Genomic DNA, 26,253 nt, shown 5'->3' on the forward strand with positions numbered 1-26,253 from the left:
TGCTAATTCCCGCTAATTATTAAAAGCCTTTATATAAGTATCTAAAGGTCACAAACTGCGTAAGTTAAAACTTCAATACCAATCTGCGTTTAATAATCTTAGCAAATTCGGATTTGTCTCACATAGCTTAATCTCATAGTCACCCTATTAGAAAGGGACAGACAGCCTCCGTACTAACTGTTTCACTCGGCTCGTTTTTTGGGTTTACGTGCGCAGTCTTGTTTACTAATATTATGTCTATGTGTCTCGTTCATTCAACCACAGAGACCAAACATTTCTCGACTCTACTCTTTCTTGTCCTTGCCTGACTGACGTACAACTACAATCTTACAATGAAAAAATATGATGATAACAAACATGGCGGGTCATAGAGCGTCATTGAATTGAAACGTTGACCTAACGTTTTGTACAATTACAAGTATTACAACGGCTTCGGACTATGTGGTCACTAAGGGCACGGACTCTCAATGACATCTCGTGGAAAAGGTTTGTGTTGAAAGACATTGGTTGTGTATCGAGAGTGTAGGGGCTAGGTGGGTTAATGTGAGCTTGGATTGTAGTGACAGGAGGTGCCGGGGCAAAGGCGCTCGGCGGTAGGCGAGTCGGCGGGTGATATGCAAGCGGCGCCGGCGCGCTACGTGTCAGTGAGCGAACTGTACTCGACCGACGAAGTGGAGCTGCTGCTGGACGAGATTAGAGAGCTGGAGCCGACCAGCTGCCGCGGCGAAGACGTGCAGGTACTCGCTGAGCTCTGTCTCAGTACTCGTACATCGATCCGCGGTCGCCGTCGCACAACACTACTCGTGTGGGGTTCATCATACTGTTTACATTTAATATGGATGGGTAAACTGGGATAAGTACTGGCTGAGGGAGTATTTATTTATTTAAAAACATCTTAAACTATCTTTACAGGATATCTTTACTATCTTTATTTATCTTAAACTATATATATATTTGCTGTAATGTGAGCAGTTATGCTGTTTCAATGCCAAGTGGCCATAAGGCTCTGAAACTAATGAACCAATTTAAAAAATTCTGTCACTTTTGGAAAGCTACACTAATCACGATAAAATATTTATATTACTAAGCACGATAAAGTGAAGCTTCCGGTTATCATTTAGACATCCGTGGCAGTCATTATGCGTAGTCAGGTCTGACAACCAGTCTTTCTCTATGATGGGGTATTGAGTATCCCGGGTAACTGGGTCGAGGAGGTCAGACAGGCAGTCTCTCCTTGTAGAAGGGGATTTACTCTGTCGGTGTGCTGAAGCACCGCTACAGAGGTGTAGTGGAGTCGACCGATACTAAACGTGTAATACGGGTGTGGGATCAGGACTTCGAGATAGCGGGCAGCGGGTGCGGTGCGGGCGCGGGCGGGCGCTCGCCGGCCGGCACGGAGCTGACGGAGCGCAGCTGGGACTCGCACGCGCAGTACCGGCGCGCGCCGCCGCCGCGCCCGCGCGCGCTCGCGCCGCTGTACTGCCGCCTGCGCCACCTGCTGACGGCGCGCGGCGCGGCGTCGCTGCTGCTGGTGCTGTGCTCGCTGGGCGCGTGCGCGTGCGTGTGGGCGGGCGTGGGGCTGCGCGTGGGCCGCGTGCCGCTGGCGCCGCGCGTGCGCCTGCTGCTGCTGGCGGCGCTGTCCTCGCTGCTGCTGCACTCGGCGCTGCTCGTGCTGCACGTCACGCGCCTCGCCGCGCTGCTGCCGCTCGACTGGAACAAGCTGGTGACTAATACTGCATCCATTGACTGCTGTCAATGTGTCTCCTGCTAGTTAAGAACTCCGTCATGGTTGGGTGTACATTCCCTTTTTAATATAAAATAAGCACAAGTTATATGTTAGGCTAAAGGGTTGATGCTATTAGGCAGAATTTAACCTTTTATACTCCAGAGCAACCACTTGAACCTGCCCTAATCGCCAAGCCACTAATTCCGCACAAATACCTACGAAAGAAATAGGGTTTGAAATACAATATTTCACTAGCAATCAACGATAATAGCAGACAAAAAGAGAATTTAGTTACTTGTGTTTGTTTTTAACTTATTGAAGTTTTTTTATGCATGATTTTTTGAAATCAGACACATAAACGTATAAAAACGTTTATTTAAAAGAAAATGTAGCAGAATGCCACATATGCTGCAACCGTAATTGAGTCGTGATTGGATCAGTTATTAACAGTTAAAAACAATATCAGGGCCCCGATTCTCCTTAAGTTAATAATGTCAAAATCTAATAGAAATCGAATCGCAATATGATCGCAATAGTAGTTTTAACCATATCGGGCATTCTGCTACTAATAAAAGACCAATCGTATTCGATTGACATTTGATTGGTGTGCGATTGGTCTGCTATTTTGGTCTATACGGTAGTTTGCTGTACAATCATTTTGCAATCGTAAATCATTTGCAGACAAAACGATTCATTATTGAATGACAGAAAAGGATAAAAACTTCTATTTCAAAGAAAAAATAGCGGAATGCCACATACGCTTCAATCGTAATCGAGTCGGGATTGGATCTCAGTCGAATCGAGTCGAACGTGAATCGTATGGCGCTTAAGTAAAATGGGAACAAATATAATGACCACCATAAAATGCTTTGATACCCTTAGTTTTGCAACCAGAAAAATCTACTGAACACCAGAAAAATAAAGTCTAAAAATGTAATAGTACCAGCTATTTTAGTCACGACTTCACTTTAAATTGTATTCGACCACCAAATTTAGTAAATGATCACCAACTCTTGACGACCAAATTAATGTATTATTTTTGCCTAAATAAGTCACTGTGATTGCCATAAAATGTAGGCTTATTATCAAATAAAGTATTATGATGCCATATTAAGTTATGTGTCCGGCTTGCAATGCATGCGTGAGTGTCAGTATGACGAGTGACAGGGGAAAATGGAAGAAAATGACATATTGCGCCGACCCCAAGTAAAATTGGGAACAGGGCAGGAGAAAGAAGAAGAAGAATGTGTTTCTCAATACACTCCCTCGAAAACACACTCTTATCGCACTGTTTAGAGGCATGCAATAGACAATTTTCCACCCTAGTGCAGGAAAAGGGTCCCCATAATGTAATTACATTTATTGTATCAGGCCGAACTTATTTTTTTGGAGTCAGTTTACTTAAACAGGATAGCAAGATGTAAAAACTTTGATTATCATTTTATATTAAAACGCTGGTATAATTTTGATGATCATTCACTACTTTTGGTGATCATTTACTACTTTTGGGATAACAATGATTTATTTGGACTCATTTTGCTTAAATAGGATAGCAGAATGTAAAAACTTTGGTTATCATTTTACTTTAAAATGGTGGTTTAATTTTGGTGATCATTTACTATTTTTGGCTTGCGCATGATTTATTTTGGAGTAATTTCACTTAAATGGGATAGCAAAGTGTTAAAACTTTGGTTATCATTTTACATTAAAATGCGAGTTTCATTTTGGTGATCATTTACTATTTTTGTCTGCTATTTGTTACTATTTCTGGTGATCAGTTAAACATAAGCCAAGTAAAATTAGGAGAATCGGGCCCCAGACAGTTACATATCAATTGTATGTCGCTTAAGTAAAATTAGCAGAGTCGAGCCCCAGGTATCTTGGCAACTAGGAGCGAAATACAACAACAGACATTTCAACAGCACAGCATATGACAATCTTATAACTCACATTTATTTGACCCCTACCAACTTATTCCAAATATGTATTTACATACATCACAGTTTTCAGTTCAATTAAGGATGTGTTTTGAGATTCTCTTGGGTTTTCGAACTAATTCTCTCTGATCTGAAAGCTGCAATTGAAAGATAAACAATGATGCTTAACATGACATTTTCATGATTCCTCATGTTCTTGGGGATTATAGGTACTCTGGGGATTATAGGTAGGTACTTGTATAAGGGAGTATAAATAGAGTATGGGAAGTTAATAAATAGAGAACGAACTAAATAGAGTGCCGTCACGAGTTCATCAAGGTTGTGGACACGCCCACTGTGCCCATTGCGGTAGATTCCACTGTGCTAAATAAGATTAGGACACCTAACTCTAGTAACGGGTGTGCACCGACACCTCGTTCTAAACGAAGATAATAACACACAAACTAAGCTTAGCCGCATTCGGCCTAGAATTACGTGTAGCCCAACTTCGGGCTTTGGCTATAGATAACCACAGATTACTATAATAGTTACTTCTATAACTACGTATGTCTGGCAGATATTTTGAATCGAGCGTCATGAGCATTGATCAAATCCAATGTTCCCAGTATGCATATTGGATCAAGATATTTGATGAGTACATTTTACTTATGCTGCGAAGGTCCGTTCTGGTCAAAGACTATGGTAATTTATGGTTCGCGTGTTGTCGAATTCGATCGGAGTTGACTGTTCATACAATAGCTCTGCTAGTTTTGTTGTTTCTTTTTTATATTACCAACAAAATCGAGTTTAAAATCCAACGACTTGGACAACTGGGGCCCGATTCTCCTAATTTTACTGAAGCGACATTCGATTCACATTCCACTGAGATCCAATTCCGACTCAATTACGATTGAAGCGTAGCGTATTTCCCTTTCCGTGTTCAACTGGCGACACCGGTCTCGCGAAATCCACACGCTTTTGTTTTACTACGGAATCCTACGATCCCGTGTTCAATTCGCGTCAACTGAGCACGCTTTTGCGATCAAGCAACGTTAAAAGAAGTTTTACAAAACAGTGTGTAATTGAAATGAACACTTTTTTGACTTGACTCTTAGACTGTTTGAGTCTTTAAAAGCGTGTTGAATTAGCGACGGTATTATTTTATAGTAGATGGTAGGTTGTATTATTAACTCTATATGATTTCAATGAAATATGGCATATAATACAATTAATGTTTATTTATTATCAGCACAAAAAAAACACAGATAACTATTTTGCGGAACCACTGCTGGGGTTTTTGATGCCGTCTCGAAATAGATGTAGGTTGGACCTTTATTTTTCGTGAACGTCGTATTTTCTTATCATGCATGTATGAAACAGTAGAGGAAGGAGTCTGCAATCGAGATAGTTCAAATTAATATTTCAGTATTTATGTGTTTACTGGATTTGGTTCTTCGCTAAGTACTTTGATTATTCTAATAAATTCAGACTTTGCGTCTATAGTAATCATATAATTTTCTTGTAACAAATTGCAATGAGAAGCGCGCGAATCCAACTTCGGGCGCTCTCGCCTGCTTCGGCCCGCACGAATTATCCCGAACATTTACGAACGCGCTAAATCAGTACGGATTTGTTTCGAATAGACAGGTTAAAAAACCGTGTTCATTCCAACTACACACTGTTTTGTAAAACTTCTTTTAACGCAAAAGCGTGCTCAGTTGACGCGAATTGAACACGGGATCGTAGGATTCCGTAGTAAAACAAAAGCGTGTGGGTTTCGCGAGACCGGTATCGCCAGTTGAACACGGAAAAGGAAACACGCTGAAGCGTATGTGGCATTCCGCTATTTTTTCTTTGAAATAAACGTTTTATCCTTTTCTGTCATTCAATAATGAATCATTTTGTCTGCAAATGATTTACGATTGCAATATGATTGGTGAGCAAACTACTTTATAGGCCAAAATCACCAAAATAGCAGACCAATCGCAAACCAATCGAATGTCGTTGGAATACGATTGGTCTTATATTAGTAGCAGAATGCCCGATATGGTTAAAACTGCTATTGCGATCATATTGCGAACCAATTTCTATTAGATTTTGACATTATTAACTTTGGAGAATCGGGCCCTCTGTTTGCTTTGTCGAATGTCGATGCGTCATAATATAGAAATGCGCCATGATAGAACACGCTGGGTGTGCAGGGCGCGTGGACGAGCGCGTGGAGCGCGGCGTCGCTGGCGGCGGGCGGCGCGCTGACGCTGCACGCCGTGCTGGCTGCGCCCGAGTACCGCTGGGCGCCCGCGCACCTCGCGCATCTGCTCTGCTCCGCCGCCGTGAGTACCGCACGATATCACTTTGTCCGCAACAATATCAGCACGTCAAACTAAACCACTCAAACTTAGGCCCTCCGCACATGGAGCTACTGAAAAGGAACTAATCACAAACTCACATTACTAACGAGTTTTTTGAGCGTCACCGCCCATACATTGCCATACAGGGTCGCACACGACGCGACTAGTCACTAACCAGTTAGTAACGCGTTGGCGACTGATCGCGCGCGACGCGACGCACGTTGGATCGAAAATCGGCTGTAGAAGACATAGGATCTCAATGCCTTAAATGTATTTTTTTTTGCTAGAAATGACTTCTCTTGATTATTACTGTTCTATAAAATGCCATATGAAGTAATTGTGTGCATAAATGGAAGAGCTATAATTTTTATAAGAAAAAAATGTATGGAGCCGACATGAAAAATGAGGATATCTCTGGAATCGCAAGGTTGGCCGTTACATCCTTGCACACTGTTATAGTACTATTTATTTGTGAATTTTCGACATACTTAATATCGCGGCATCACTTGCGATATTTTTTTAAAAAATCGTCAAAATTAATAAATAAATAATGTTTATGATATGATATGATGATATGATATGAAAAAATCTTTAAAAACAAGCTTTTATTTAAATACGCTAAAAAGAAAAAAATAAACTTTGACTGTAACTTTACCGTCAACTTATAACGACATTTCAAATTTAACATATTTGACACAATTTATATGTTTTAAAAGCTTGACGCGACTTTACTAAGAAAGTAATTACGAGTACTTAAATCTCGCGACAAGCTTTTATTACAGTTCCAGTAAAAGTTTATTTTTTAAAGTTAAAGTTTTTCTTCTTAGCGCATTTTTACCTCAATTTTCTACTTGTCAAGCCCTGTCATTGGATAACCATATGTATGGATGGGATTGAAAAACATAGGTTATTCACCATTTTGTAGCGGCGGCCATCTTGGATTTTTATTTCGTAAAGTGAAATGTGTTCTACTTGTCAATCCCTTTCATTTGATACCCATATTGTATAGGTACCTTAAAAATAACTAGTCCGCCATCTTGTATATTTAGCCATGTTGGATTTAGAATGAAGTCACATAACTTAACATGCATTGTCATCCAAACTAAACATGCATGCAAAATTTCAGCTCAATCGGTTGAGGGCAAGTGCCTTAAAATTGGGTTGTAAAATTCCACCCGAACACACATAGTCTTCTTCTTTCGAGTCGATGACATGTCATATGAGATTACACTATGTCAGCCCAATATTCCGCCACAGCGAGAGCACGGCCGGATGCGCTCATTAAGTCCTCCCGCGAGCAGGTTTCAGGGCACAGTGGACATGCGATTAGATGGGACATCGTCTGCACGGCAGCCCCGCACTCGCACCCAAGGTCCGCCCCGCCCGCGAAACCCCACCTGGATCGATTATCTTTGCTCCGGCCTACCCGTGTTCGGAGTCTGTTTAGAGACTGCCAGACTCTTCTCGGGAGATCGTGTCCAGGAGGGAGACTTTCTAAGAGCGGGACAAACGACACACATAGTTACATACATAAATAAAAGGTTGTATAAGAAAGGTTGTAATAAAAATATTGTAAATTACACTTGGTATAGCCATGTTTAAGCATTAAAATGTACATATCATAAACATTATTTATTTATAAATTTTGTCGATTTAAAAAAAAAATATCGCAAGTGATGCCGCAATATTAAGTATGTCAAAAATTCACAAATAAATAGTACTATAACAGTGTGCAAGGATGTAACGGCCAACCTTGCGATTCCAGAGATATCCTCATTTTTCATGTCGGCTCCATACATTTTTTTCTTATAAAAATTATAGCTCTTCCATTTGTGCACACAATTACTTCATATGACATTTTATAGAACAGTGCTGATCAACAGACGTCATTTCCAGCAAAAAAAAATTACATTTAAGACATCGAGATCCTATGTCTTCTACAGCCGATTTTCGATCCACCGTGCGACGTGCCGGTCGCCGAGCTACTAGGTTACCCGAGTTTACTGTGTTTTGATGTGAAAAATGAACGATCTGTTTCACGCAGCTCTCGTGCTGCAACTGACAATCTGCAGTTCACATTATTTTGGATATATGGGTGAATCCAAAATCTGCGTCGATTCCTTCGGCGTCTGTTATGATGATAATATAGTATAATGACATCGTCATCTTCGCTCGATCCACTCGTCATTTTTATTGCTTCCAATATTTCCCCTTGCTAGGTTTTTCGCACGTGTTTATTTGATAGTAGAAATAACAGGAGTGACTGAAACCTTGACATGTGAGTAGCGTCGTGTGCGAAATACAGTTTATAACTAGTTTGTAATTCTAATTACTGATTAATTCCGTCATATTTGAGTAGCTCCATGTGCGGAGGGCCTTATTCTTCTGAAAACTGCATTGAAAGAACCATGCGTCAACTTGTACTAGTGTTCATTGTGTCTCATCTCTCAAATAAAAGTCTCAAAGGAGATGTTTCCAAATGTATGGAGCCCGGCCCGCTCTTTGTACACCATTGTACAAAATGGGGAAAAATATTTATAACAGTTTTCAATGATTTAATTAATTTTATTTGGCTTTAACAAGAATCTTTTCATGAAGATTTTCTCATTCTAAAATCCTAATCCTAACTATCCTAAATAATATTATAAATGTGAAAGCAACTCTGTCTGTCTTTCTTTTCTTCACGCCTAAACTACTGAACCGATTTGTGTGAAATTTGGTACATACATAGGTTGGAACTTGGTAAAGGACATAGGATAGTTTTTATTACAAAAAAAATACAAAAATAAAATTTATTCCAGACATATAGTGTCATCTATTTCTCAAACCAAAAATCTGTTGGAAGTGTGTGCGTTCGCGCAGCGGAATGTTGTTGAATTTAAAGATTTTAATTATGCAGATAATTAGTGAAGACGTCCTATAATAGGCATGATGACAAATTTTTAAATTCCTTTGTATGATGTAGGTATACGTCTATTTTATATGAAAAATTATTAATTTTAAGAAAATGCGAAGTTTTTTTATCAAATAATTGCATTTTTCTCTGTCCACTTTGAATCCGGCGCGAAAACGCTTGTCAGTGTCATGTCGTCACTTGTGACGTCACGACTGAAATTACAAGATGCAAGTAAGCAACGCTCGTGCAATAATTAAGTTTTTTGTGTTATTAAAAATGAATTCGAAAGTGCATAGGTGTTGTGGGGTCCCCCAATGTAAGAACACATCCAAAACAACTCCTGATAAGTTATTTGTGTACGTTCCTCACAATAAAAAAATACGAAACAAGTGGCTTAAACTTGCAAGGCGAGATTCAAAAGCAATATTGCCCAGGGTACAACTTTATTTTTGTGAAGATCACTTTGATGTAAGTTATTACATAGTTCTCTAGATTCTAGCATAGTTTATAATGTAAATAACTATTTCGAGGTTAGGTTTCATCTCTCATTGTTTTTTAATTAAACTAGTATACTTACATGGAAGTTTTAACATTTCTAAATTCAGCTGAACAAAAATCTTTATTTGATGCCAAAAACTTTCCCAGCATTATGATATCAATTCTAGGCAAATTAGCGCTGTTTGCCTTGATAAATCCGGGCTCCATAACTCGTGTTATAAACAATTAATTAATTAGAAACAAAGATCGCAGTGGAAGTTCACAATAACGAAATGTGACGTTCGCGCGCTTTCGCGCGAGTTGTTTTCAGAGATGACGTCACGAGCTCTGATTGGTGTTCAAGATATCATGGCGGATTGCCTTATTTCGTAATTTTATTTTATAAAAATACATATTAATCACATTATTAATAAAGAAATCAATGCGCGTTTTATATTCCAAGCTTCAAGTTTAATTTAATAAATATATTATTTTAATGATTTTTGATTACTGTCATCATGCCTATTGTGTATGGTAAATAAAAATTTGTGTATGCAGCCATTGTGGAGAAATTCACCAAAAACAGATTCCGCTGGGCGAACGTTGGCAAACGTTGTCCTGGCGGAACTTTTTTTAATCCATAGACTTTAGAAGAAAAGAGATGTGTCCGAAAATTAGTGTGTATTTGTGTATAATTGATTATGTATGAATGAAATCAGTGCATGCATAAACTTCGGAGAAATTCAAGTTTCCGCTACGCGAACGTTAAGCCATTAGCTAGTTTTCATATAAAGCGCTTACATAGAGAGCTGTAGATTTTTACATACGTTGTTTTGAATTTGTTTATATTTGTTTAAAAAACAGATTCAGAAAAAGTCGTAGGGTTTAAAAGATAAAAATATAAACGTAAAATACTCTGTTTTTTAAACAAATATAAACAAATTCAAAACAACGTATGTAAAAATCTACAGCTCTCTATGTAAGCGCTTTATATGAAAACTAGCTAATGGCTTAACGTTCGCGTAGCGGAAACTTGAATTTCTCCGAAGTTTATGCAATTATACACAAATACACACTAATTTTCGGACACATCTCTTTTCTTCTAAAGTCTATGGATTAAAAAAAGTTCCGCCAGGACAACGTTCGCCAACGTTCGCCCAGCGGAATCTGTTTTTGGTGAATTTCTCCACAATGGCTGCATACACAAATTTTTATTTACCATACACAATTATAGGACGTCTTACACTAATTATCTGCATAATTAAAATCTTTAAATTCAACAACATTCCGCTGCGCGAACGCACACGTTGGAAGTCCCTATTCCACGCGAACGAAGTCGCGGGCAAAAGTTAGTAATAAAATGTCTTCGTTCTCAACCCATAGTACTTTCGAGTAAAATAGTTCCCATCAGATAATCGTAATAAATGGATGAACCCAGAATCTTCTTTTTCTTTTATATCTATTTAACAATAACAGCAGTGTAATAAACTTTCTACGATCCATCTTACAATTCCTAAAAACACGACCAATACAATAGGCTGCCGAACAAAATGCATCGCATCGCAGTTTTGTATACCTTAACCGTATTTGCAAGCTTTTTTTTTCAACTTTACATTTTGTACAATCCTGAATGTATCTTCTTTCAAATGAAGAACGAACCATTAACATCGGTTCACGCAATCCAAAATGACCACCGAAGACCCAACACCCATAACCCATCTAGTATTTACAAATTAGTGACCACATTTCACGACAGATGTCGCTGTTCTTTGGAATGGTGTATGAATATACAGTGAACGATAATCGGGAAACTACAGAACCCTACCTGGCCCATTTTTGTCTGGTTATTTAGATCTAATAAACAATGGATGCAGCTATGTTTATTTCGCCACCACATTTTTAAGTTTCCGACTTCCCAAAAAGGAGGAGGTTCTCAATTCGTCAGGATCTTTTTCTTTAATGTAGGTATATTCACCGATTACTCGAAAACGCCTGGACCGATTTCCAATTTTTTTTTGTTTCATAGGGTTTACCTTCCATAACCATCAGGTCAGGATCTGACGATGGAAACCCTGAGAAATCGAAGTCAACTTTCGAAAATTGTAGGCATATGCACAGGGTAAAAACTTGACACTAGGTCTGATAACACTATGCAATGGTGAAGGTTAGGAGCCGACCTGATGATGGAGACCAGAGAAGGTCGAATATGTGAACTACCTCGTGTTTGGGCTTATATTAATCGTATTGATGAGAACTGACAACTATACTTTTTTACAACAAATATCGTAAGCGGTGGCGAAATAAACTTAGGTACAACTTAGACACTGTCTTCAAGGCCGATGCACCTAGGAATAGTTTTGTTTTGCTTTTCAGTGTTTTTGGGAGTCTGTTTTATTTTTTTGTAATAAGTTTTTTTAGAAGTAGGTATAGTTTCTTTTATTAAGATGTTTATGAGTGGCAAGCATAGTTGTGAGTATGGCATGTGTCGCGTTGCAGACGCTGGGGCTGGGCGGCGCGTGCGCGGCGGCGGGCATGGCGCTGGGCGGCGCGCGGCGCGGACAGTACCGCGCCGTGCCGGCCGCGCCCGCGCCCGTCTCCGACGACCCCTTATAGTGAAGGCCGCCCGCCACTCACTTCTAGGCGGCCCGTTTTATAGTTTTGTACGTCGGCCCGCGTCCAGCGCCGGCACCGTCTCTTTATTTTTTCTTCAAGTCTGATTTTTATTCTAGTCCGTTTTAGGTTTAGCGATGGATCGTTTGTGAATTTGTCGAGCGACGGCGGTTCCTCGGTTAGTTCTTGCACAAATCTTTCTAGTGGATCTAGTCGTGTTGTGTACCGATGCCGTGTCGGTCGAGCGCGTTCGTGTCGAGTCCCGGTTTTCTCTTCGTCCACTGCGTATTGTTAACGGAATTATCATATACGACATCTATGAGAATATTCAAATGTCTCTGTAATTTAACTATAGTACACGAAATGTATGCGACGGATAATGTTTTAATGTAAGTGAAGTATTTATTACGTTAATAGTCACATAATAAAATTGTTGTATAGACGACGCGAACGTTGTGTATGCGAACTTTCTTTCCTCGTAAGCTTGTATTGAATCAAATCGTTTGCATGATGTATGAAATATATATAAATTATCTACTTATTGTTCGTACAATAGTGAGCGTACATTATATTTAGTGTTAAGAAATAATTCGACATGTAATAAATGATACCAGTTGTTAATAGGAACTAATTTTATACTGTCCGATGTGTGGTCTCCCCACGAGCTTACAGAGTGTTCCTCGGCGACTCGCACCTCTGTTACAATTTTCGATTAATATTCCTTTGTATGTCTTATACATATCACATGTAAGTGTCGGGCGGTCCGGCCCGCAGCGACCACGTAACTCGAACCGCTTCATCTGTCTGTCACCTCGTCTGGCTACTCCTGTGCTTGTTTCAACGAACATGTCACATATAGCAGACGTTCATTGTGTATCTAATGTATGATGTCGATCAAATAATGTACGAGTCATTTTTACTTTAACATTTTTAATGATAATAATTATATGGTTTTATACAAATATTTACAATTGTTTCATTTTTCCTAAGTCATCATCACGTTATTTAAAGACCGACCCTGACGACGGCGACGTGCCGACGTTTGTGGCGAAGGACCTGTGTACGTGTGCCTTCACATTACGTCGCAAGTAGTGCGGCAGCAGCGCGACAGCCGCGCGACGTGATTGTCCATACTAGACGGCAGCGCGGCAGCCGCGTGCTGTCAGTCGACTTCGAGCCAGTGTTGCACGAGTACGTTTTCACAATGAGCGAATACCTATATATAAAGCTGCGTCTACGCTAGGAGAGCCGAGCACGGCTCCGCTTGTGCTTTGCTCGTGCTCGGTTCGTCTAGCGTAGACCCGCCTTAGGCCTCTCGGGGCGGCAGCGGCGGCGGCGCGGGAGCGGCAGGATGTTACGCGTATAATCAAATGGACCGGGCCTCGAATACAGCGGCGCGGGAGCGGGCAACGAGCGGTGAGCTCCAGTCAAACGGTGGCCGCCCGCGCCGCCTCCGCTGCCGCCCCGCTGCCCGCAAAATTCGAGGCAGAGGCCTTAAAAGTGCTCAATTTGACGCTCTATTGTCTTCGAATGTTCGAATCTGTAACGTTATATTATATTATATTAAGATGAAAGCTCGCAGCACCAGTGATGTTTCCCCTTTGGGAAATTGTTCCCTTGTAGAAATGAACTGGGGCCCGATTCCCCTAAGTTAATAATGTCAAACTCGAATAGAAATTGAATCGCAATATGATCGCAATAGCAGTTTTAACCATATCGGGCATTCTGCTACTAATATAAGACCAATCGTATTCCAACGACATTCGATTGGTTTGCGATTAGTCTGCTATTTTGGTCTATACGGTAGTTTGCTCTACAATCGTATTGCAATCGTAAATGATTCATTATTGAATGATAGAAAAGGATAAAAGTTTGGATTGCCCATTTATCCAGAAAAGCTATATGTACTTATTTTTTTTATTTTTTTAAATATAAATGGCCATTTATATTTATTTTTTGTTTTTAGTGTATATAAGTTAGTTTTATGTTGTATATATATTTATTATTAAGATAAGATATTGTAAAAAGTTATTTGTAAATAAAAGGATAAAAACGTTTATTTCAAAGAAAAATATTGCAGAATGTCACATACGCTTCAATCGTAATTGAGTCGAGATTGGATCTCAGTCGAATGTGAATCGTATGTCGCTTAAGTAAAATTAGGAGAATCGGGCCTTTGGCCACCCTAAGTCGCGCGACTGTGTTTGTAATGAGAAGGCATCCGCTACTGTCGTGCGGTTGCCGCGCTGCTGCTGCACTGCTTGCGACGTAATGTGAAGGCACACTTAGTTCCCTCCCGTCACATTCGACCACGTCGACGTTACGTGGCTGCTGAAAGACATAGTCTTTCTTAAGGCTAGCTTAGTGGATGTGCAGAAGCAGCTGTATGCATCCCAAAATACCGTCGCCAGTTAGCGCAGCGAAGTCAACGTCTGCGTAAATCGGTAACGGTAACTAGGTCACCTCAGTGCCGTAACTAGGGCGGTGCCAGCGGTGCCCAGGCACAGGGCGCAGACCCTGGAGGGGCGCAGAAATGACCAGACCAGTATCTAGTTTTGTTTCATGCATGGTAGTTAGTAGGTACATTTTGTTTTATTGCGAATATGGTGTAGACGCGCCCTCTGTACTATCTATATCTATATGGCATTTTTCAAGCGATCTTGAAATAATAACACTTGTAAAGTTAAAAAAGTAGAAATAGTAGTTTTATATTTGTCTGATGTATCGTGACGTGACGCGTCACAACGGTATCGGTTTCATACATTTAGTACCAGCTGGTGCCCGCGACTTCGTCTGCGCAGGATTAGTATTTCGAACAATATGTTTATAAATTGTAGCCTATGTGTTATTCTGATGTATAAGCTATATTATTGTAAAGTTTCATTAAAATCCATTCAGTAGTTTTGCATATCTTACTATTTGACTTTGATTTGTTAATTTACAGTGATTTTTATTTGTTTTGTGTCCTTAGACTGAAAAATTTTCGCGCTCGCTTCGCTCGCGCTTCCTTACATATGACTGCGTTGACTTTTTCAACGGGAAACCCACCAAAAACCATAAATATTTTTTTTACTAAACATTGTTATAGATATTTATTTCGTTAGTTTAGTTACCCATAATCTGTTCTAAACACTTTCATATACATATGTTGGTACTCACGATTTTCAATACATAGGGGCCACTTGGGTAATGATTGCACAAGGGCGCTACATAAGCTCATTTACGGACATTGCATTTGCAGACCATACACTATAAAATTTGCGCGCTCGCTTCGCTCGCGCTTATTTACGATTACTTGTCTCTTCTTGCAGGCGCACTACACAGAAGAGTTAAGTTTTTTTAATGATTATGTGGCTTAGTTTTACACTTCAGTAAACAAATATAATTATTTTACCTAATTAAAATACGTATTTTATGATCTTAACGAATTTTTCTTTTTTTTTGACAAAACCCAGTATCATATGTAGTCGTAGGGCGGCATAATCAGTTTTGCACGCGGGCGAACTAACAGCTAGCGGCGTGCCTGGGTTAGAGCATTTTTCAAGGGCGCAGTTTTGAAAGCTCGCACCGGGCGCATCAAAGGCTAGTTACGGCACTGGGTCACCTGTGGATTCATCGTGTAACGTGAACATGCGGCGCGGAGCGTGCCCCGATGTATCGGGTGCAAGTTTCGCGTCAGCAGTTAAGTATGTCGCCATCGCCGCTGTCACCGCCGAATGCCCGCCCGCTTCCGTCCCTGCGGCTCCTCCGCTCGACCGCTCGATCAGCTGCTCGTTTCTGCAGCCTCGGTGAAAAGCTATCCTGGTTTACGGAATACAGCGTTGTGGACAGTCAGTGAAGTCTATTGACAGTACCCGTTTTTCCGAGTCATAGAATCCTTTTAGGAACGGAAATTATATTGGGGTTGGCTTCCAGTCTAACCGAATGCATCTGAGTACCAGCGTTTTACAAGGAGCAACTGCCTATCTGACCTCCTCAACCCGGTTACCTGGGCAACTCAACACAACAGACTCATGTCACGATTCACAAAAACAATTTGCTGCGCCACTTCTTCCCAGCAAAAACACATAGAAAGTGGTGAAGGGTGGGCGTTTTGGGGGCTGTCTTTAGTAAATTTCTGACATTCGAAAAGTGCTGTTTTGCAGCCAAGATTGAATAAACGATTATAAATTTTATGGTCGTAAAATAATACAATTTATCTCTTGTTTAGGATCCTCTGAAAGTTTATAATTAAGTAATATATAGTAATAGATAAGGAATAAATAAAATGAACCTCAATTTGCACTTTGTATTAACATATTATTAAATATTTGTACACAACCCACCATATCTTATTATATAATAGACAAAATGCAGGAACCTGCTATGTCTAAATCCTTTTTAACCCTATACTGATTGACACAATTGTTTTTTTATTGTCTTCTGATTGATGATTATTTAGTAAAAGCACAGTGCATGGTGTTAGCTTGTCTGCACACTTGTAAAGTACTTGTGTATGGACTCCACCAGGCTGTCTGCCTTGGGTTTAGCTGCCACTCCAGCCACTTCAATGCCAAGGTTCTCAATCTTGTATGCTGTAGAGTTGCCAATAGCAAAATGTGGCAGTTCTGTGAGGCTGTTGCTAAATGTCTGTAATTGCCTGAGTACATACTCACATCCCGACGGACTGAAAAAAACCATGCAACAGGGTTTGTGCAAGTCATTCACTTTCATAAGATCTTCTTTTAAATTCTCATTTTCTTTGGTTTCATACACCATTAATGCATCTACTGGGATATGTGAAGACTCCAAAATTGTTGGTAGAGTCTCTGATCTTAAGTTACCACATGGAAATAAAAACTTGCAATTTGCTGGATTTTCCCTGACAATAATTTTTGCTAAGTTTTCAGCATTTCCTGATGACATACCTCGAGCATCTAACCCAAGAAGTAGTTTGATTTTATGACAGCTAGCGTCACCTACAGTGTAGACTCTCCTGGAGTTCCATATGACGAACCTGGCGGGGTCCCAGCACTTGGCCACGGCGTCGACGGCGCGCGGGCTGGTCAGCACGAGCCCCGCGTAGTCGCGCAGCAGGCTGGCCGCCAGCTCGTCGCTGCGCACCAGCCCGAACTGCAGCGGCTCCACGAACACCGTGCTGTACTTATACTTCACAAAAGCTTGCTCGTAATCTTCCGACTGGCTTTTGAATAGCACTACTTTTTTCATTCTTCTATCGTTATAGCTAGGTACACGCAAACTTGATTTCATTAAGTTTGTTGTTCACCTCCACATGACAGTTGTCCCTGGAATGAAGTGTACACCTCATAAGCAACCAAGACCAAGACATCTTCATTTACCTACTCACTTCAACGAAGCATAAAACAAAAATAAACTTGTAACCTAGGTATATACCGTTTCGCTCCTAAAAAGTTTTCCGTTTATTACACAACTAGGCTGAACTGAACAGGAATGACAAATACTTGTTTGTTTTGTTTACGGTTGATCACAATTTGTTTGACGTTGACGGCTGTCAGCGACAAAAAGTACTCTGTGGCGACAACCTGTTTGACGGCGGATGTTTTTTTTTGATAGCGCCTCCCATAGACGTAATGTACAAACAGGACCGAGCACCTGTCTGTCCCTTTCTATATAATAGGGTGACTATATGATTAAGCTATGTGAGACAAATCCGCTAATATTATTAAACACAGATGGACATTGAAGTTTTAACTGACGCATAGGATGATGGGTAGCTTAAGGTTACAAAAAATATCTTGAGTTTCTCCGTGATTCAGAAGGCACGTTAAGACCGGGTAAATGTAACGTTATGGGGCGTTATGTAGCGTTATTAAGGATATAAGATATTAGGAAAGCAATACAAGGTATTTATTAATTTGTACATTACATTAATTATAGTGGAACAATTCGACAAAAGACTAGGGTTTGTCGAACATATCGACCAAGTTGTATTAAAAGCTTCAAAAATACTAGATTTCGTTATGAGGGAGTGAAGAGCCTATAAACATTCAAAAACAAAAACAAGCATGACATGCTTGTTTTTGGATGGGTGTGCCCAAGTTTATTTCGCCACCAATTTTGAGGCCTATGTACCTAAAATTACTAATAGCTTTTTTTGCTGTTTTTGGAAGTCGGTTTTATTTTTTTGTAAAAAGTTTTTTAAATTTTTGTTTTTTCAGAGTTAAAGATAGCTGTCACTATCCGCATTAGTGCAAAGGTCTCATCAATACAAATAACACAAGCCCAAACACGAGGTAGCTTACACATTCAGTTATAGAGTTAGTAATAATCTCTTATCTAAAACAACTCCTACACCATTCCTTTTCCCATCACTTCCACAATAATAAAACTTGTATCCTTCACCAATTTCTCTAGCTTTCGTAACTTTCCATTTCGTTTCTTGCGAACATGCTACATTTATTCGTCTTCTCTTAAACACATCCGCTAACTCTCTGGCTCTTCCAGACATCGTTCCAACATTCCAACTTACATACCTCAATCTTACTTCCCGGGCTCAGTTCTTACATTGCCCCGCTCAGTTTGCCCGGGTTGGTGCAAAAACCCTTGTCCACTTCCCACAGGGGCCGGGTGCTGCCCCTGCGCGTCGCCTGGGGGGTAGGCCCTAGCCCTATCACTCACATCTATTATACTGGACATATTGCAAATTTAATAGAGATTTGGCTATATTTTTATGACCGGCCGCCTGCCTGACGTCAACCCTTGGGAATGCTTTTGTTGGTGGTTTTCCCTCCGCCTGAGGGTGGACCCATGGCGCTGAATATTATGCACGGGGTTATAGTTTTTTCCCTTAGTCACCTCTTACGACACCCACGGGATGATATGGGTCAGCCCTATTCGAAACCGGGAGCTGCACGGAAATCGTAACGTACGTAGCCACAGATAATACACATGAACACACCACCTGCCGGTAGTCAGACATGCGTTGATCTGAGACCGAACGGGAAAATGATTCTCTTCTCTTTTATCGCCCGAAACATCCTTTGATTCGGGTCAAAATACCGCCACCGAACCGAGAACGAGACGGTCGAGCAATGGATCACATTCACGCTGCTCGGGTGTTCTCGGCGTGAGTCTGGATGAGGCTTAAGAATTTTGGAGTGGGGGTAGTGAATCCAAGAAAAAGCTCAAATTAATGGTACAGTCAACTTCAGGTCAGTCAACTATTATTTTTGTACCCTAAAAGCTAGTACTACTTTCACAACTACTACTTTCACTTTTAGGAAGCTACACTATTCCCCGAGAACGTAGGCTATATTTGAACAGGGTGCGGGGCAGCGGGGTCCTACGCGGAAGACATGTCTTTCTCCGTTGGTCGTAGCCGTTGGTAGTGTGTAGTGTAGTACATGCTATAGGTACTGCAAAAATGCGTCCCTGGAACGTTAGTTTCGTTGTAAAATGTGAAAGACAAAATATCAATTGACAACATTGATTGTTGCGTTTTGTGACTGCTTCGGACAAACAGATAATATAACTTATTGTAACGGTCAACAACTATAGCGGTTAATATTTTCAAAACATCTGGACGGCTGGAAATACTGCTTTGACTTACGTTGAACGATTATGTTTTCGTGAAATTCTGATTATTTTCAATAAATACGTGACATAATGTCAATGTGTGTATCATTATGGGGTATTTCTTCTTTTCTATAAAAGAAACACGTTTCGTAACTTCTTTACGGGTGTTTAACAAACGGATGTCTGTTAAATCCTGAAGAAAAATTTGGAGGTGTCATAAACTCATAATAACAGGACTGTAAATAAAATATTAAAATTAGTATACACAACACACAAATGAACGGGCAATTTTATGTTGATCGTAGTGTGCAGTGATCTTTTGTTATCGAGGTGGACGGATGTGGGTTACCAATGGCGCTAAATGGTTGTTCGAGCGGGCTGGTGGTGACGGCGGTGGTGGCGCTCCTGCTGCTGCCCGCGCAGTACTACGTGCCCGACCTGTACGCGGGCGTGGAGGACCCGCTGGCCGGCGCCGAGCAGCCCGAGACTCCCACCGGCGCCTTCGGCTGGTTCGATCTGGCGTTCGTTCACTTGCCACCGCTTGACCTGTTCGTCACAGTGACCTTACTCATACTAGGATTGTTAACATATCTTTGCGAGTGGATACAGAGAAAGCTGATGGAAAGAAGAATTGTAAAGGTGCGTTTGTATCGTACACTTATTCGCATTCCATCTCAAGTAAACGCCGCTATTCTGTATTCATCACCACGTGTTTTAAAGTAGCGAAGTACGTCTCGACTTTGCTGGGTCTAAGGGACTATGCACACCACGTTCTTTAAACGCGCCGTCGCCGGCGCGTTTTTATCCTGCAGAGCAGTTTGTTGTCCTTTGTATCGATGCAAATGCGCGTCACCGGCGCGTCTGTACCGAAACAAACGTGCGTTTGCATCGCTACACACGCGCGTTTGCATCGCGTCTGTATCGCTACACACGCGCGTCTGTATGTGTACAGGTGTGCAAAGGTCTACAGGCTGCGTCTGTCATGCGTGCGTATCGCGTCTGTATCGCTACAAACGTTTAAAAAACGTGGTACGCATAGGCCCTAAATAACAAGTAGGAACATAAATAAACCTTCCTTATTAATAACTAGCCTTTTTCCCGCGGTTTCACCCGCGTCCCGTGTGAGTTACTGCCCGCACTGGGATAAAATATAGCCTATGTTACTCGCAGATAACATAGCTTTCTAATGGTGAAAGAATATTTAAAATCGGTCCAGTAGTTTTTGAGTTTATCCATTACAACCAAACAAACAAACAAAGTTTTCCTCTTTATAATATGATGAGTATAGACTATATTTTTGATAGAAACCGAATGGACGTGTTGTGGACTCAGTGGTTTTTGTTGTTTATCGGGAAATAACAAGTCATCTTCAGTATTTTTTTTTACTTATTAGAGCAAATGTAAATATACGTTGTTTTCGTGTACCTTATACTTGCACCGCATAAGAAATTTCGTAACGAGGCAGATTAAACCTCTTGAAACAGTACGTAATACATTGAAGCGTAATATAGTAAAGAGTCGGGTGATGTGGATGGAATGTGCGGCGTGCTCGAGTGAGCGGCGTGTCTGTGTGTGCAGCTGAACCAGTACCTGGGCGCCAGCGTGGAGCGGCTGCGCGCGTGGGACGCGCAGCAGGAGCAGCTCGAGGTCACGCTCAAGATGGTGCAGAACGCCACGTCGGAGTACAACCTGCTGCTGTACCTGCTGCTGCGCCAGCACCGCTGCCTGGCCGGGCACAACGGCCCGCCCTCCAACTGCTTCTTCGACAAAGGTCTCGAAGAAGACCTCCCTTTTTTAAGGAATCCCACGCTCGACGCGTAACGCACGCCTCCTCGCGTTTATTATTTAATAATTATAGTGTTGAGTTGTTTACGCTGTTTTTCAGTATTACGTTTGAGTAGGTATACCCGTGTCACGCCACGGGTGACAATTTACAGAGTCGTGGAGAGTGTCGTCCGAGGCGCAGCTGTCTGCAGGCAGCAGCTCCGAGCTGCGAGCACATGCCAGCTGTGGCCGCATCTCCGTTTACACAAAGCCACCGAAACACCAAACTCCTGTAAGAAGTGATGGGAGATATTAGGCGTCTGTCGTTGCTATCATTATAAAAAATCGAAATCATTTCGTCAAATAGCTGCTCTACGTACAATACGAGATGAGACAGACGCCAAAACAGAATCTTTACAGAGGATCACAAAGAGCCACAGTAGGTTCTTGGGCCTTGATTTTGCAAATTTAACTTATAGTCCCCAAGCCGGCGAACAAATTTTTTTTTGACTTTGTGAGTGCCTTTCTTTCGATGAGTCCGACAAACTTTTCTAATGCGCGAAGTATGGCGCTGCTGCGTTTTTGAATGCTTGACTGCTGGAATTGTCGATATGACGTCACTGTTCCTCGTACTACCCGTGCCGATAAAGAATGGGATTAGAAATCGCGACAGCTGTATTTACCTCTCGCTCATGTGCTATAGTGTATGAGGGAGAGGTAAATACAGCTGTCGCAATTTCTAATCCCATTCTTTATCGGCACGGGTTGTACATACCTACAGTTTCTATTTTTTGCAATATGTTTAATAAAGTTGCTTTCAATATTGTGGTCTACTTATCCGACAAAGATCATGCTACGTATGAAGAGTCCACCATCCGGAATATATATGTCGATATGATGTCATTGTTCCTCTTCGTACACACATCAAAAAAAGTTTGCGATCACTTCGAAAAACTAAATCTTTTTTGTTACTGTAGATCTCCTGTAGATTATATTATGATTTTTTCTTCTATTTAGATTCTTTATTTGAAAATAAAGAATTAGAACATAAAACAATGACCCCGTTCAATTGTTTTTTCATATATAAGGCTTTCAGTCCTAGCTTACGCTCATTCAGAAATCTGATTTTGTCAATTATAAGCGATTCAAGATATTTTTCGCGGAAAGTTGTGATTGAAAAAATGCCAAGAGGAACATCAGAGGTTTTACGAGCCAGAATAGTAACTTTGAGGAAAGAGGTATCACGGAATGGGGAATTTAGCTGACCGACCCTGCAGCGGTCGCCCCACTGTTTTGACAGCTGCCCTAAAGCGCTATATTAGATAGCTGGCAGCCCATGATCTAACAATCAATGCCACTAAAATAAAAGCAGAAGTCAGGATCGCCTCTGGGCTTAAAGTTAGCACGTAGACCGTTCGCTATTGCTTGCACCAGGCTGGATAACGAGCACGGAGGTCTTGGCGAGCTCCGCTCAATTCCCGGCAACGTCAACAACGAAGATTGCAGTGGGCTACACTTCGGCAAAATGAAGAAGGTGAGGACGAAAACATTTGGCAAAACTGTCTGTTCGTTGACGAATCCCGAATCAGCACTCATCCACATAACCGACGTGTCCGTGTCTGGAGAAGACCAGGCGACCGTGAAAGACAAAGAACTGCCACTGGAACAGTTCAGCAAGGCGGAAAATCGATATCCTTTTGGGGTGGCATTGTAATTGGAGCTAGAACGCCTTTGATTCCGTATCGGGGCTTCATGACAGCAGACATGTACAAAGTAGTTGCTATTGATGATATCGTCAGACCATTCCGAGTAAACCATGGGCACTCAACGAGTCAATGCTGCTCTTCAAGAATACGATATCACACGATTAGACTGGCCTGCCGGCTCGCCCGACTTAAGCCCAATAGAGCACGCGTGAGATGCTCTTAAACGAGCAGTATGGAACCGTGAGCCACGTCCCCAGACAGTTCCAGAGCTCAGGGAAGCTGCTATTGATGAATGGTATAGGTTACCCCAGGAAATGCTGCATAACTTGTTCTCAGCATGCCCAGGAGGATATTCGCATGTGTTCGAGCCAGGGGAGGAGTTATTTTATATTGAATATACACCTTTTAATAATAAATTGTTGTTTAAGTTTAATTAAACAGTCTTTTTCTTTCTATGAAATTTCTATCACAATTACATTATGATTAATGGCTCAATAGTTTTACATTTCAATTTCAAACAGGGTATTCTTATTTAAAGAAAGTATACATCATAGACTTTTTCTTTATAAAGTTAAATTTAAAGAAATATAGGAGCTTATGCTTATATTATATACTTTTTTTGATGTGTGTAAGAGCAGAACATTATATTCAAGTAGTTGGAGGCGCAAAACAAAAGGTTTGCACCGAGTTACCACCACCCCGCCGTCAGAAGAGAGGATCAACCGGCGTCAGCTGGTTTGTCCCAGTTCCTATCCTAATCATTGACAACTACGGTTCGTTCTGAATTGTAAAGCGCAGGCCACATCGCCAGCTAGCGGGCGGGCGGGCTAGGCGGGCGAACATCGTTTCACCTCTTTACATATTTCGGTTCACACCGCTAGCTACCGACTAACCTAACTAAATATCCGACGATTCCAGCGAAGCTATTCGTTCCCCTCGTTGGCGTGCTCGGTTCGTTCGCCCGTCCTCCCCGTTTCGAGAAGACTAGTCGACACTCGTCTTTCAAATAGCAGTGTAGTGTTCGTCTGTCCGTAGTTTTCGGTCCTTTCATGTGATTCAATAATGAATTATTTACGCTGCAATATGGTTGTAGAGCAAACTACCGTATAGACCAAATGGCAGACCAATCGCAAACCAATCGAATGTCATTGGAATACGATTGGTCTTTTATTAGTAGCAGAATGTCCGATACGGTTAAAACTGCTATTGCGATTCAATTTCTATTCAATTTTGACATTATTAACTTAGGAGAATCGGGCCCCTGATCTCTCTCCGGTCGTGTCGGATTGCCGTCCCATCGGGCGCAGAGCGTGAAGGAATAGTCAGTGCACCTGGCTGATCTTCGTACATGAGAACAGCCGCAGTTTCCGAAATCTGTCTTGGACGCCATTATTTATATCAAACACTAGCCGTTTTCCCGCGGTTTCACCCGCGTCCCGTGGTAACTACTGCCCGTACCGGAATAAAATATAGCAGTGGCGAAGGGTGGTTTAATGAAATAGGGAAGCCGCAGCAAAAAAAATAAACTGGGGGGGGGAGTACTCAGGGATTGGGGGGAGAGGTAATGGAGGTAATTTCTCAGTCCACCTTTTAGCACTGACTGAGAGACTGATAGTTTGAACATGTTTTCTCGAGGAATTCGGCAGATTATTAATATCTATAAAACTTTATTATCTTTAGTTAGGTATATTAACTACTAGAATCTGAGAAAACTTGGCACTAGAAACAATACATTTTAAGTATTTAATTTACAACGGCCTGTTAGCCATCGATATTTATCGTAGGTATTTATCCGTCAGGACGTTAGTAATTTTAATATAGACGTAATATTGGTAGGTAATTCACCCGAGCGGCGTGCCCGAGTTTTATAACACGTTTTTATTCTCAAAACTTAACCTTGAAAAATAAGTTCCTTCCTAAAGTAAATAATCTGTCGGAAAACAGTCTAATGCGATAAATGCTATCCTAGTTAAGTTTTAAAAGTAGGTACACTAAAAAGAAACCTGATGCCAACTGTCTACGTATCAAAATAACTCAATTCAACGTAGGTATCTCTATTTTCACTAGGTACACACACTGTAGTACTGTACTTCTTGTACTGAGTACCAGGTCGGTCACACGGTGCGATCGCGGGGATTAGTAGGGAGTAATGATACAGCCAACTACTTAAACAAAATTATATACTTGGTGAATTCAAAAAAAAAAAAATCCCAACTAGGGTCATTAAATCGCGGAGAATCTTAACAGCGCGATTCAGGATTTGCATAAAAATGCACAACGCCATCTATGTTGAAATAATGTAACTAAAACACTTCAACTAACATAAAATATTGTACACACACGAACTATGTTATTTCCAAATGATACACACACTAATAAATTCAATTAAATAATTCAACGAACAAATTGTTAATGATATTATCTAAAACAAAATAAGAACAATGAGAGTGAATTTGTCTGATTTGTTTGTTTACATATTTGAGAGCTCTAAGCGCTGTCACTCGCGCGTAGACAGATATAGCTACTCTACTCTTGACGCGTTCTTTCTCGTTCACTCGCGAGTTTTGAAAGCTGGAAGCCGCTCCGTGAGCCGGCTTACCGCTCGCCCATATGCCGCGAACATCGCGCGGCGCGGCGTGGATGACGTCACGCAAGCGTAGTTTTGTATGGAGGAGGAAGCCGCGGCTTGTTTAGTAGGAGCAAAATGTTTCAAGTAATTTATAGACAATTTTTTTTACGGTGGTAGGCGTCTTGTTATACCTACATATTTAAATTGTGCAGTTTAAATGATTATATTAATTATACCTATACCTATATTATAACTTATACCTATGCTTCTTTCTTGAAATTCAAAAGGGAAGCCGATGGGAATCGGCTTATAAGGACGCCTCGCCACTGAAATATAGCCTATGTTACTCGTGGATAATGTAGCTTTCGAATGGTGAAAGAATTTTTAAAAACTGTCCAGTAGTTTTTGAGCCTATTCATTACAACCAAACGAACAAAGTTTTCTTCTTTATAATATTAGTATAGATGCAATATCTATTAGACACTGTTGATTTTCAAAAACACGGACGTCAAACAATTTCTACAAGGAACAGAGAACGAGAACTCTGAGTTAAAAACAAATGACGTTAGTTTCTGTTAATTTATCGAAATAAAAACACAGTTGCGTAAAAATATTAGTCCCCAGGCCGGCGAACAAATTTTTTTTTGATACATATACATTTAAGACTTTGTGAGTGCCTTCCTTACGATGAGTCCGACAAAC

General features: G+C 41.0%; 2 protein-coding genes across 5 annotated transcripts; one reads left to right on the forward strand and one right to left on the reverse strand.

Moving 5' to 3' along the window:
• Positions 1–398: 398 nt before the first annotated feature.
• On the forward strand, positions 399–21,384 carry LOC124638040. 3 transcript variants are annotated; one of them, XM_047174832.1, is made up of 5 exons: positions 399–486; positions 561–737; positions 1,322–1,723; positions 5,844–5,975; positions 21,091–21,384. In XM_047174832.1, the coding sequence occupies exons 2-5, from the start codon at positions 615–617 to the stop codon at positions 21,331–21,333; spliced, it is 900 nt and encodes a 299-aa protein (XP_047030788.1). In that variant the 5' UTR covers positions 399–486; positions 561–614; the 3' UTR covers positions 21,334–21,384. The 3 variants fall into 3 exon arrangements, with proteins under 3 accessions (XP_047030788.1, XP_047030789.1, XP_047030790.1); XM_047174833.1 differs by having other exon boundaries at positions 1,334–1,723; XM_047174834.1 differs by lacking the exon at positions 21,091–21,384 and adding an exon at positions 11,863–12,940.
• LOC124638041 (uroporphyrinogen-III synthase-like) lies at positions 16,251–17,498 on the reverse strand. 2 transcript variants are annotated; one of them, XM_047174835.1, is made up of 2 exons: positions 17,371–17,498; positions 16,251–17,261 (listed from the first exon to the last, which is right to left on the reverse strand). In XM_047174835.1, the coding sequence occupies exon 2, from the start codon at positions 17,224–17,226 to the stop codon at positions 16,438–16,440; it is 789 nt and encodes a 262-aa protein (XP_047030791.1). In that variant the 5' UTR covers positions 17,227–17,261; positions 17,371–17,498; the 3' UTR covers positions 16,251–16,437. The 2 variants fall into 2 exon arrangements, with proteins under 2 accessions (XP_047030791.1, XP_047030792.1); XM_047174836.1 differs by having other exon boundaries at positions 17,359–17,487.
• Positions 21,385–26,253: the final 4,869 nt, after the last annotated feature.

This window comes from Helicoverpa zea, chromosome 17 (assembly GCF_022581195.2).
Source record: "Helicoverpa zea isolate HzStark_Cry1AcR chromosome 17, ilHelZeax1.1, whole genome shotgun sequence".
NCBI lineage: Eukaryota > Metazoa > Arthropoda > Insecta > Lepidoptera > Noctuidae > Helicoverpa > Helicoverpa zea.

Coding starts and splice junctions, on each gene's coding strand:
- LOC124638040 (XM_047174832.1), top strand. CDS start 615: ATGCAAGCGGCGCCGGCGCGCTACGTGTCAGTGAGCGAACTGTACTCG. Junction 738..1,321: donor GCCGCGGCGAAGACGTGCAG/GTACTCGCTGAG, acceptor CGTGTAATACGG/GTGTGGGATCAGGACTTCGA. Junction 5,976..21,090: donor ATCTGCTCTGCTCCGCCGCC/GTGAGTACCGCA, acceptor CTGTGTGTGCAG/CTGAACCAGTACCTGGGCGC.
- LOC124638041 (XM_047174835.1), bottom strand. CDS start 17,226: ATGAAATCAAGTTTGCGTGTACCTAGCTATAACGATAGAAGAATGAAA.